The sequence below is a fragment of the Saimiri boliviensis genome, chromosome 12 (genome assembly GCF_048565385.1).
Source record: "Saimiri boliviensis isolate mSaiBol1 chromosome 12, mSaiBol1.pri, whole genome shotgun sequence".
Classification (NCBI taxonomy): Eukaryota; Metazoa; Chordata; class Mammalia; order Primates; family Cebidae; genus Saimiri; species Saimiri boliviensis.
In genome coordinates, this window is record NC_133460.1 from 98,623,549 (window position 1) to 98,637,325 (window position 13,777).

The following is a 13,777-nucleotide window of genomic DNA, read 5'->3' on the forward strand; positions in this document are numbered from 1 at the left end:
TTCCACTTTCTATTCTGAAAATCACTCATTAACTCAACTAGTGCTTACTTGGCATCTTACTATTTCATGTGGGAAATATGTCAGCAAATAGTCCCTGCCCTCATGGAACTTACAATCTAGAGGATGAAATAAAAATAGATGCTAGATACGTAATAAAATGTCAGCTGGTGATTAAGTCCTATTAGAAAAATAAAGGACAACGAAAAGAGAGTGACTTGAGTTACAATTTTAGGTAAGTAGTCCAGATAGGCCTCCCTGAGAAGGTGACAGTTGAGCCTAGGAATACAGTAAGTAAACAGTCATACAAATGTTTAGGAAAAAGGCAGATGCATGCATGTTTATTCAAGCCTTTTATGGCACACTTGTTTAGATTATTTACATGAGGCATACTCAGTGTGCCACAGAAAACTACTTGAGACATTAAGAGTCCTGGCTATAGTTTACAAGTGAATAATTATGGGAGGGGAAAGTGAAGAGCAGTAAGCACTCAAATTGCTACTTATGTGCCAAATGCATATTCTGTATACAGACAACTGCTCTTAATTAAGAATTTTGGGCTGGGCACTGTGGTACATGCCTATAATCCTGGTATTTTGGGGGCCACGGTAGGTGGATTGCCTGAGCTCAGGAGTTCCAGACCAGCCTGGGCAACATCGTGAAACCCTATCTCTACAACAAAAAAAACACAAAAGTATTAGCTGAGCATCGTGATGTACACCTGTAGTCCCAGCTACTTGGGACGCTGAGGTGGAAGGACCACTCGAGCCCAGGAGGTCGAGTGTTTATACTTCTCTTTCCCCATTTTCAGGCTGCAGTGAGCTGAGATCACACCCCACCGCCCCCCTCAAAAAAAAAAAAGAATTTTGGGCCAGGTGTGGTGGCTCCTGCCTGGAGTAATTCCAGAACTTTGAGAGGCCGAGGCAGGTAAATCACTTGAATACAGAAGTTCAAGACCAGCCTGGCCAACATGGTGAAACCCCGTCTCTACTAAAAATACAAAAATTAGCCAGGTATAGTGGCAGGCACCTATAGTGTTAGCTACTCGGAAGCCTGAGGTGGGAGAACTGCTTGAAGCCGTGAGGCTGAGGTTGCAGTGAGCTGAGGTCGTGCCACTGCACTCCAGCCTGTGTGACAGAGTGCGACTTCACCTCAAAAAAAAAAAAAAAAAAAAAAAAAGTATTTTTGGTTGTAACCTTAGACAATAATATTGATGTATTCAAAAATCAAGGAACAGAAATAAAGAGAAGAATGGTGCTTGCCAGGACACAGGGGGTGAGGGAAAGGGGGAGATGCTGCAAAGCCTACAAACTTTTCAGTTATAAGATGATTAAGTTCAGGGGATCTAATACACTTCATGGTGCTAACAGTTAATAATACCATATTGTACACTTAAAATTTGTTTAAGACAGATCTTAAATGTTCTCAATGCATGCACACACACACACACACGTAACTGCAGTGACGGATGTGTTAACTAACTTGATTGTGGTAATCATTTCACAATGTAAATCAAATATATTTCAATAAAGCTAGGGAAAAAAGGAAAATGGGGGAAGAGAAGTATAAACAAAGATATTTAGAAATAGATGCATTCATGAAAATTTCAAAGAAAGTGAAAGGTAATTTTCTTCATAGAAAATTAAATGAAGGAAAAAAAAAAAATCCAGTTGTTCTAGAGCTGACCTGAATCACAAAGCGTTTTGTTTGGAATTGAAAACATTATGTATATAACCAAAGATTAACCTCGATTTAAAATAACATCTGACATTTGTATAATGCCCTAAGGTCCACAAACAGTCCCATCAGGTAAGTATTGTCACCCTCAGGTCAAAAATCTTTCAGTCAAAGAGGTTGATTTGGCCAACATAACAGAGTGGACAAATGTCAATGGGTATCTTCCAAACACCAGACATCAGAATTTCGGTTACTCTACTCATAAGAATAATCATACTCACAGGATGAAGTAAAAAAGAGAAATCCATTTTCTACTGTATTCCTAGTATTTTTAGATAAATTTAACAACTTGTAACTGGTTCATTTCTAATAACCATATTTTAAAAAGCTCCTGAGGACCTACTAACAAAGCTCAGATTTTAACTTTGCATTTGTTAGCATGTGACCTTGAACAAGTTACTTTCTCTATGTTTCAGGTAACTCATCTGTACAATGGGGATGATAACAGTACATGCCACAGAGAGTTCTTGTGAAGAATCCACGAACTAATACATGTAATATACCAGGCACATAATTATCAACATATACATGTTTACTGCTATTAGTATTAAATGTATAACATCTCATAATTTATAAGGGAAGTATGAAAGTGGTAAGAGTCCAGATCTAAGAAAAGTGGGAAGAAGCATCAGAGAGAATCTCAAGAGGAAGGCCTAAAGGAACAGGTAGAGGCTACAGGAAAACGAAAAAGCTACCCTATAAAATGCAAGAATAGCAGCAGCACTGATGGTTCAAGTACAAAAGCATATAGTTTATTCACATAATATAGTATTTTATTCACATAATATAGTATTTTAGTAAGGATATGAGTAGCAATAGCAGGTATTTGTTTTGGGGTTGTATTAAGAAAGGCTTTGGAGTCTTGAAGAGATACTTGCAAACCCAAGTTCACAGCAGCATTATTAACAATAGCCAAAAGACAGAAGGAACCCAGATGCCCATTAATGGATAAATAAACAAAATGTGGTACTGTATATACATACAAAGGAATATTACTCAGCCTTAAAAAGGAATGAAATTCCGACATGTTACAACATGGGTAAATGAGGACATTAGCCTAAGTGAAGTAGGCCAGTTGTGAAATGACAAGTACGTGATTTCACCTTCATGAGGTATCATGGTCAAACTTAGAAAGTAGAATGGTGGTTGTCAGAGGCTGAGCGCAAGTGGAACTAGCGCTGTTGTTTAACAGATACAGGTTTTCAGATTTGCAAAGTGAAAAAGTTCTGCAGATTAGTTGTCCAACAGTGTGAATATATAACAACGCTACTGAAATGTACATTTAAAAACGGTTAAGATGGTAAACTGTAAACTATCATAAAAACAGAACTAACTTCACAAATCCAAAAGAAGACTAAAAATATATTCTTATTTACTGAACAATAATCAATTCTTCTGCTCTCTAAATTTTAATTTTTTTAAACCAATAAATTTAGAATGAAGATTTTAAGAAAAAGTGTTGGAATTTTATGACTTGTCATTTCCTTTTCAGTTTCTCTTAGTTTTGACAATATTATATTTCCACATTCTTTCAAAAGTGAAAAATCTGAGTTGTCTATAAAAATTTCTAGCACATTAATACATTTGCACTATTTAACATATTAAACTTAGATATTAGAAACACTCAACATGTGCTTACATATTCAGTAACTACATATTTATTGTTCAACTACTTTGTGCATGATTCTAATGTGGAAATTAAAATGGACAAGATGATATTTTCCTTTAGAGAATTCTATCTTAATTCCCTATGGAAGAAAAAATAAACTAAAGGTATAAAAAACTTACTTTTTTATGGTACGTTCCTGCTGCAAATATTTATCTTGCACACACTTTTCAAAGAGAACTAATGCATGTTCTCCCTTATTCATTCCATTTGGTACTCGATGTTCTGCAAACCCTGTAGATAAGAGCTCAGATTCTATTTCTTCCAGCAAATCCTCTGATGTTGAAACACTCTTTATTGTAGAAAGAAGTTTCTTGGTGCAGTCTGTATCATATGGGCTTTCTGAATAAGTCTTTTCATTAGCTGATTCTGGAAATGTAGATGACCTTAATTCCACCAATATTTGTGTTACTTTCTGTTCTGTTTCATTTGTTTTTGAAACTTGTTTAGCAAAATTTCCTCTAGGAAAATTGGGTATTTGTTCAGAATTTTTTGGGCCTATGTCTGTTTTGGCATAAGAATCCTCACCTCCACCATGATCTGGAATATAAATTTCCTGGGCTTCAATTGGATTATTATGCTCATTAGGTTGACACAAAGTTTTATCAAAGTTTAGTTTGCACTCATTTTCTAATTTGCTCCTTTCATCGCCAAAAAACAAATTGCATGAGTCTTCCTTTAATTCAGATGTTTTCCCAACGTTCTTACCAGAGGACACAGAGGCTACGTGGTCTGTCTCTGACATGCTGACTGTTACCAGTTCACTTTGTACTTCAAATCTGCTCCTGATCTTCGTTTACATCTAAGAAATTGAAACACTGAAATTAAAAACCACTTTAAACCAAAACCCCATACAACCCCCATATTGCACATACTCTGTGATGTGGAATAACTACCACCACAAATTTTATCACTAATAATTCCTTTAAAAGCCTTTCCTTGAGAAAAAAAGAAAAAGGACTAGGACAGCTAACCCAAGTTGGCTAGTTACAAGCAGTTGGGCCACAGCAAAGCCTCACTGTCTCTCCTTCTTCACTTCAGTCAAACAACTTCATTAATTAATTTCAGTTGTAGTCTGGCATTGTCCAATCCTCCCCGTAAGATGTTAGGTAAGGAAAACACTAACAACTAGAAGATTATTGCTAAAGAATGCGTAGATTTCTTCAGCTCTGTAAAGAAAAAAGATTACCTCATAAATCTGTAAGAAAATACTGGAGAAATAAGCCACCAATAAAAGCACTAGAAGAGAAATCACAAACCAAGATAACGAAACAATGCACATTAATGAAGATAAAAATCTACTAAGAAGGAAAGTTAAATAATAAGACACAACTATCTATAACCCAGAGATCTAGATTTGAGCTATAATGAGGTCAGGGTGTAAAGGATCCCTGGTAGAAATTAGTTTTTCATCCAGGCAGGAATCCAGGAAGTATCATGAAAGTAACCATTTCAAACATTCTCATCAGGAAAGAAACAATGTTCAGTGCAAATAAAATGGAGTCTATCACTGCCTAGGTCAATAAAAGCAACTTTAAAAAATTAACTTGACAAAGTTAGATATATTTTTATACTGTTTATGGAGGTTACTATTCTAGCCATTTCATGAAAATTAGTCATCTTCAATTAATAAAAAAAAATGTTGACTTCTTTTGTCAAGTATCAACAAAGCATGTACAAGGTAATGAGTTACTGAAACCATGTGAGGTTAGATTATAAAGTGGGTATATCAAAGTTTTGACGGAAATAACAGAAATAATTCCAGATGACAGATATACTAATGGAAAATACCTCTAAACTAGAGATATAAACTAATGAAAAACTAATGTAGAGATATACTAAATTTTAAAAGAACAAAAACATGCATGTTTACGTCAGGCTGGGATAAAGGTGGTTATCAGAGGATGAAAAGAGAGAAGACTGGTCAGGTAGAATCCTCAGAATACTAAGCAGGAGTGAATTTTGTTAAGAACAAACCATAATAAATCACAGTAGACTTGTATACTTAATTATAATGCAGAATTTCTAGTACATATTGTGTTCTCAAATATTTGTTCAATTAAACCCTGTAAGCACAGAAATGGTAACACCAGTATTTGAGAAATATTATTCTAGGAATGTCGAAAATGGGAGGAATAAGTGTAAGAAAGGAAAAGCAGACCGGCTGATTTGTTAAATATGCTAATTTTTAGTTTAGACTGCCCTCTGGGGCATCAACTGATATAGTCATTGGCCTCAATACTCTACCTCTGTATAAATATATTTCCAAACAACCAGATTATCGTTATCTTGCTGCAGATATTTTATAATCAAGCCAAAGCCCACACTAGTATTAAAGGCTTGGTTTAGACAATACAAGTAAGTGGAATAAGTAAAACACCTTGTAAGTACTCTGTATTCTAAAATCTAAGACAAAGTAAAATAATTCTCAGAGGCACTGCCACCTACATTACCTCACACAAAGTAACTCACTTTAAGACATAACTGGTGAATGTTTTGCTGTTGAATTTAAAATCTTACCAATCTAGAAATCAATCTAAAAACAAATGAAGTGGTTTTAAACACTGTAACTACTCAAGGCTATACTAACAGAAACTGAAACCCAGAGCTGACCAAAATGTAACGAATACCAGGTTAAGAATCTAGTTACCTGGGCACAGTGGCTCAAGCCTGTAATCCCAGCACTTTGGGAGGCTGAGGCGGGTGGATCACGAGGTCAAGAGATCGAGACCATCCTGGTCAACATGGTGAAACCCCGTCTCTACTAAAAATACAAAAAGTTAGGTAGGCATGGTGGCACGTGCCTGTAATCCCAGCTACTCAGGAGGCTGAGGCAGGACAATTGCCTGAACCCAGGAGGCGGAGGTTGCGGTGAGCCGAGATCGCGCCATTGCACTCCAGCCTGGGTAACAAGAGCGAAACTCCGTCTCCAAAAAAAAAAAAAAAAAAAAAGAATCTAGTTAAAGGAAAGTAAGACCTTTAAAGGTGTGACACCCCAGCATAAAACAAGTGGGGAGAAATTTTATCAACAACTTTATGGTTCCTATCTGTGTGCCATGATTTGTCAACAGAAAAACACTAAGCAAACACTGCATTACCAGCCTCTCCCCCAGCTGTTACATTCCCCAGGATTCAGTTCCCAAGTCTTTTTCCTTCTTAGAATTCATCCAGTTAGATAACCTGAAGCAACGTGATACCTACATAATTATTTTCAGTTCTGTATCTTGACTTACAGATATCAAAATTATCTGTGTCTCCTCTTCCTCACTGTGTCTTTGTATTAAAATCTCCGACAAAATATAGGCATTTCCACTGGAGGTTCTACCATAACCTCGAACTCAAAATGGCCAAATTCAAAATCGTAATTATAACTCCTATAATTGAGTAATCCCAGTTAATCTTTTCTATTCTGTCAATGATCATTTTTCTGAGTCATCTACTTCTTCCTCTCTCTTTTGTCCTTAAATTCTTTTGAGAATTTCATGTTTCCTGCATTTCTACAGCCACTGTCCCCTACTTGCAAACAAACCCAGGCCTCCGATCATTTCACTTCATACCAGAAGCACTTGAACCGTTGGTTTCTCAATCTCACTCCATTCCTCCCTCCTGCTGTCCTTCTTGCAACTCCAAGTGATGGGGGAAGGAGGCTGAAGGAAGGACAGGTTACTCTGGACAGCCCAGGTGTGGGGCAGCACCAAGGCAGGCAATAGGTCACCCAAACCAGAGAAGAGGTTCAAGTGTGTACCACACTGGCTCTGCCAAAGGGGAACTGCCCTCTTCATGGCAAAAGGGGCCAGGGAGCCATAATACTGCCACTACAAAATCCACACATACTGAGGAAGGAGACCCAGGCATCTGGGATCAACTTCCCCTTTGACTGCCACACTGCATTTTAATAGAAGAAAAGGCTGACCGACTGGCACCTCTTGATTCACCTTCCTATAGGTGGCAGGCTTGGTCTTGGGGAAACTCTCTGGAAGGCACTGTTTTTAAAACAAGATCAAACCCGAAACCATTTCACATGTGATTTCTAAAGGTGTAAACCCAAAACCTTTTCACATGTGAATCCTAAAGCTGCAAATCTTCATATGTAATTTCTAAGGCTGCAAACCCAGGATTCTTCCATGAGTAATATCTAAAGTATAAGCCTATATAAAGGCAGAACCTTCCTTTGTTAGACGAGCTGGGTAATTTGAAACCATCCCCCGGCTCCCCACCGTAATATTAATAATAATAATAATAAACCCTTTCCTTCCCCATTCGGTGTTCAGGAACTCTGTTTCTCGCGGCCACTCCTGCTATATAATACTACCTCTCAGAGACCATCATTGAATCCAGCCAGAAGAACCACAGTGAGGCCAAGACCATCTTTTCTCTTTTTAGAGGTTCAGGTAAAATGAGAGCGCAGCCTCCACAGGCTGGTCTTCTTCTTCTAACTCCTCAGAGGCTAGAGAAAAGAGAGAGAGACCGGGCACGGTGGCTCACGCCTATAATCCCAGCACTTTTGGAGGCTCAGATGAGTGGATCACCTGAGATCAAGAGTTCAAGATCAGCCTGGCCAACATGGTGAAACCCCATCTGCACTAAAAACAAAAAAAAAATAGCTGGGCACGATGGCGAGTGTCTATAATCCCAGCTACTCAGGAGGCTGAGGAGGGAGAATTGCTTGAACCCAGGAGGTGGAGGCTGCAGCGAGCCGAGATTGTGCCACTGCACGCTAGCCTGGGTGACAGAGTGAGACTCCAGCTCAAAACAAAAGAAAAGAAAGAAGAAGGAGCACATCTTTGAGTCAAATTACACCTCTTCAAGCCAAGCAGTGGGTAACAGTTTTAACTTTTCTTCAGAGAAAACAAAGAGTGGGTGACTTCATTTTTTTTTTTTTAATGGCTGGAACCTGCCTTAATTTCTGGAGTGAGTTTCTGGTAGTAACCAAAAGTGGCAGCAAAGTTACATCGGACCAAGACATTGTCAAAGAACAGCACTTCCAAGCAAAGCACAGTGGTTAGGAGTGTTTTACACTGTATGACTGGAGACCCAGTCAGGAAACAATAAAATCACTTCATGTTTATACCCCAGATTTGAGATTCCTCGGTAAACCAGTTGTACTACTTTTCCAATCTTACCTCTCAACACATTTCCATAATCCTGGCACTTCACTGTATTTTACTAGCCCAACCAGTCTAACTCTAGATTCCCCCAACTTGCTTATTACCATTTCAATTGCTTTGTTCTCAACTAGAATGTTCTTCCTTTCGGTTTATCTAAAGCCTGTGTTTAAAGGACCAATTCTAATGTCACATCTTCCTCCAAATTTTCTCTCATCACAAAGAACAGTCTCTCAGGATAAATTTTAAAACACCGCATTTATACTCATCAAGCACATAGAGCCTTTCTTGTGACCTTTTTGAAGAGGCAGCATTTAGCCTTTTAAATGACCTTTGTACTTGCATGAAAATGGAACTTCACTCTTAACTGAATCAAACTCTAAAGTCTCATGCAATATAACAGTAATAAGTAAATCTAACAAACATATTCTCTACTACATTTACTCTCATTTTTACAAATGCTCTTCAGTGGTTATAAAAATGAAGATGGGGTCAACTGGGTTCATACACCAGTGATCTAGGGAGCAAACAGCATTTAGTGGATGGGAAACAGGTTGTAAGATGACAATGTGCAAGACAGTATAGAAAAACAAAACTGTGTCATCCTGCTGGATATTCATTTAGATTTAAAAAGTTGTTTATTTGGTTACCTAAGCTTAGAATCTGTTTTACGTGTCCTTCTCCTGTAAATTAAGGAAGACTCACATTTACTTCAAAAGACAAGTACTTTCTAGAACTTCTCTTGGCAATATACCCATGACCTTTAGAAAAATCATATATATTGGCATCTGATAACTACTTAGCTTTCAAACTTTCTGATGCTCAAATGAATACTGTTTGGAAGCCAAAGAAAAAGGAGGGGTTAACAATGGTCTATGTGTATATATGTAACAAATCCATAACCATAAATAGCTGCAAGAGTGGTAGCAGATGGGATGGAGAGGGGAAGCAATGAACTTGATTATGTGCACAATTAACCAGAAGAAAAACAGTCAGCTGAGTCCTCACATGGGTCTCCAGTTGATAATACTTATATAGGCCAATTTGGCTGCTGTTCCAAGATTTTGCGGGGAGGCTGCTGTGAGGTAAAAAGGAGAGCTGTCATTGAGGCTACTAAGGATAGAATGGCAGGTAGTAGACTAAAGGGGATGGATGTAAAACTAGACATTCATTTGCAAGATTATTTTAACATAAGAAGTGCTTGTATACTGGGTGCAGTGTGTAATCCCAACACTTTAGAAGGCTGATATGGAAAGACTGATTGAGCCCAGGAGTTTGAGACCAGCCTGGGCAACATTAACAAGACCTCATCTCCATTAAAAAAAAATAGTTAAAGTTAGTTGGGCATGGTGGCATGCACCTGCAGTCTCAGCTACGCAGAAAGCTAAGGTGGGAAGATCACTTGAGCCCAGGAGTTCAAGGCTACCGTGTGCTATGATGGTGCCACTGCAGTCCAGCCTGAACAAGAGTGAGACCCTGTCTCTAAAAAAGTGCTTGTACAAAGCAAATTTACAATCACATACATATAGTAGTTACAATTATAGATTATAATACTTTTCAGCAAGTCTTTCTCATTAGGAGAAATGCTGTATTTAATACAGCACTCTCACAAAAATTCCTTTTAACTCAAGTATTTTTTCTCCCCCATCGTTGTTTCTATTTCTGACACAGTACTACAGGACCAATTCACACTTCGAAATCATTTCAGTGGGTGAGAACTGGTTTCGCTCTTACTGGAGCTCATCAGCTGTAGGCAACTGGTCAAGAAACAATTTTTACTTGCCTTAAAGTCAACCATTACCCACTTTGGATCTTATTTCTTAATGAAAAAACCCACATTTCTACAAAATTTTTCCATTCAAGAGCCATATAAATGAAAATACTATCTTTTGGTTCCATTTCCTGTTTTTCTAATTAGCTGATAAATACCAAAAAACTTAGGTTTATTTGATAAACTGCAAATATTGCCCCTATATAGAAAATCACTATTGTAAAATCTAAGATTGACATTCATGGTACTTTTCAGACCCTGCATTTTGATACAGCAGCTGGTGTCTGCCACCTGGACCACTAACTGGCTCAACTGATCTTGTGACTCAACACAAGATGACAGCTTCAACCCCCAATAATTTCATCCCCGACTCAACCAATCAGCATTCCCCATTCCCTAGCCCCTGCCAACCAAATTATCCTTTAAAAAAAACCCTAGTCTTCTAATTTTCAGAGAGATTGATCTGAGTAATTAACTTCTTACTCCTATTTGGCTGGCTCTGCATTTATTAAACTTTCTCTATTGTAATACTGCTATCTCAGTAAACTGCCTCTATGCCTCTATCGGTGCAGCAGGCAAGAACCTGTCAGGTGATTACAAACTCACAGATACCCAGTAGCAGATTATCAAACAAACCAGTCTCATATGAAGGTACTAAGAAATACATTTTGAAACTAGATGTTAATTTTTACCAAATACATATTGAGCATCCATTAACATGTGCAGGCACTATGCTAGGTGTTGGGAATATAGCAGTGAATATAACAGAAATCCCTCATTTTATTCTTCGTGTTTTACTGCCAAAAAACACTAAAGTATTATGGATTCTATAGTATTTAATGTTACAGTATTTTAACTTTAAGGTTTGCCAGGGCTCCATCAGAAGCTATGTAAGAAACGTGCTAAGTGTTTTAAGTCTATTAAGAGAAATCTGGCTTCATTCACAGACTATAAATTTTTAAATTCTAAACTGTACCTTTTTTTGAGACACAGTCTCACTCTGTCGGCTCAGGCTGGAGTGCAGTGGTGCCATCTGGGCTCACTGCAACCTCCACCTCCCAGGTTTGAGCAATTCTCCTGCTCAGCCTCCCAAGTAGCTGGGATTACAGGGGTATGCCACTATATCCAGTTAATTTTTGTATTTTTAGTAAAGATGGGGTTTCACCATGTAGGCCAGGCTCTCTTGAACTCCTGACCTCAAGCGATCTGCCTGCCTCGGCCTTCCAAAGTTCTGGGATTACAGGCATGAGGCACCATGCCCAGCCTATACCATTCTTAAATAATACCAGCTGTACACTTCTCAAATAATATCCATTAGGTAAACTGAACTTGAGACCACTCCTGTTCTTCAATATAATGGTTTACTGTCCTTTGTAGGAAAAGTACCTACATCAAAAGAGTTTTTATGTATTCTCCAAAAACACTTTGAAAGCATCATAAATAGAAGAATAAACATCTTTCTGAATAGTTCTAAAACTATTTTGATGTGGGAATTAATGTCAGAAGTAAAAATCAAATCAAAAAAGCATCCACACAGTTCAATGTAACCTGCTCACAAACCCCAAATAATTGACTTTTGATAAAAACATTAAAAGACAAACACTTTCTGGATAAAGCTAGCTAGCTATTTATTTATTCATGTTTAGAAACAGGGTCTCACTCTGTCACATAGGCTGGAATGCAGTGGCTCAATCATAGCTCACTGCAGCTTTTTTTTTTTTTTTTTTTTTTTTTTTTTTGAGATGGAGTTTCTCTCTTGTTACCCAGGCTGGAGTGCAATGGCGCGATCTCGGCTCACCGCAACCTCCGCCTCCTGGGTTCAGGCAATTCTCCTGCCTCAGCCTCCTGAGTCACTGCAGCTTTAAACTTCTGGCTCAAGCAATCATCCCACTTAAGGCACCAAGTAGATAAGACTACAAGGTGCCTACTACTACACCCAGCTAATATTTTTAACTTAGCTTTTTAAAAATAGAATAATAGGATGGAAAAGAACTTGTGTAAGAAACATGAAAATGTTGTTTCACGTGATGGAAATATCTGACACCGAAGTTTCATACAAAGTGAATTTATGCAGATCAAATTCTGCTTTTAAAAGATAAAAACCGAGGGGCTATTTAAAAAACTCTAAATTATTTAAAAAAAAAAAGGAAGAAATAATTTTTAAAGTAGTCGCATCCTATTAAACTTCAGGGTGAAATTTAGTTTTTCAATTTATTATTATTCAGAGACAGGGTCTTGCTCAGTCATCCAGGCTGGAGTATAATCATAGGTCACTGCAACCTCAAATTCCTGGGCTCAACTTATCTTCCCACCTCAGCCTCCTAAGAAGCTGTGACTACAGGTATATGCTGCCAAACCCAGCTAATTTTTAAAAATGTTTTGTAGAGATAGGGTCTTGCTACATTGCCCAGGCTGACGATCTCAAACTACTGATGTCAAGCAATCCTCTCACCTCAACCCCCAAAAAGTGCTGGGATTTCAGATGTGAGCCACCATGACTGACACAAACGTAACTGTAATATACTGATTCTTTTAGGTGAAATATAGCACCAGAATAAAAAAGTTTCCTTTAGTTCACCAGCTTGAAAAGTTTGTTTTATAAGGCCAAGGTTATTTATCCCTATGGGAGTATGTTTAGCTTTAGACCCAGGACTCACAGCAAGGTGAACTTTATGATATGTGCTTTATATCTGAGACACACACACACACACACACACACACACACACGAAGATGTTTCAAAAAAGACTTGGGCAATAGATGTAGCAAGACCCCCACCCTCCACCAACTCCCAGATAGTACCAAATCCTATGATAGAATAACAGGACAAAGAGAAATTATGGCCCATCAAAATTCCATGAAAAAGAGGGTCAGTGACCACACCATACATCACATTATCAAGTTACATCATACACGTCCTATCAGTTTGGAAATTTTACAGACCTTCTATAAAACTTTACTAAAGCAGAAAGTTATTAGACTAATGTAGAAATCTAATTTGAGGCTGGGCACTGTGGCTCACGCCTATAATCCTGGCACTTTGGGAGACCAACGCAGGTGGATCACCTGAAGTCACGAATTCGAGACCAACCTGGCCAACATGGAAAAATCCCGTTTCTACTAAAAATACAAAACTAGCTGGGAGTGCTAGAGCATGCCTATAATCCCTCAGGAGGCTGAGGCAGGAGAATCGCTTGAACCCGGGAGGCGGAGGTTGCAGTGAACCAAGACTGCACTCCAGCCTGGACAACAAGAGCAAGACTCCGTCACACCAAAAAAAAAAAAAAAAGAGAAGAAATGAAATCTAATTTGAAGCTTGCACTTGCACTTTAATGAGTCTAAATAAGCACAAAAAGTATTATCAGCTAGCTTTCTTCCGAATCTGAAAACTAGCCTGGGAAAGACAGCAAGATCCGGTCTAATATAATAATGGTTTTTTTAATTAAAAAGATTAGCATGGTGGCCTGTGCCTGTTGTCATAGCTACTCAGGAGGCCAAGACAG

General features: G+C 38.2%; 1 protein-coding gene across 3 annotated transcripts in view; it reads right to left on the reverse strand.

Moving 5' to 3' along the window:
• The window catches only part of CCDC186 (coiled-coil domain containing 186), a 55,190-nt gene that overhangs the window by 38,655 nt on the left and 2,758 nt on the right, over positions 1-13,777 (reverse strand). For 2 of the 3 annotated variants that reach the window (XM_003922186.4, XM_010332831.3), the window contains exon 2: positions 3,523-4,202. In XM_003922186.4, coding sequence (XP_003922235.1) covers positions 3,523-4,145 — 623 coding nt within the window. In that variant the 5' untranslated portion in view covers positions 4,146-4,202. Of the gene's footprint in view, positions 1-3,522; positions 4,203-13,777 lie in introns of those variants that run through there. The other variant, XM_074382914.1, reaches the window with a different exon arrangement.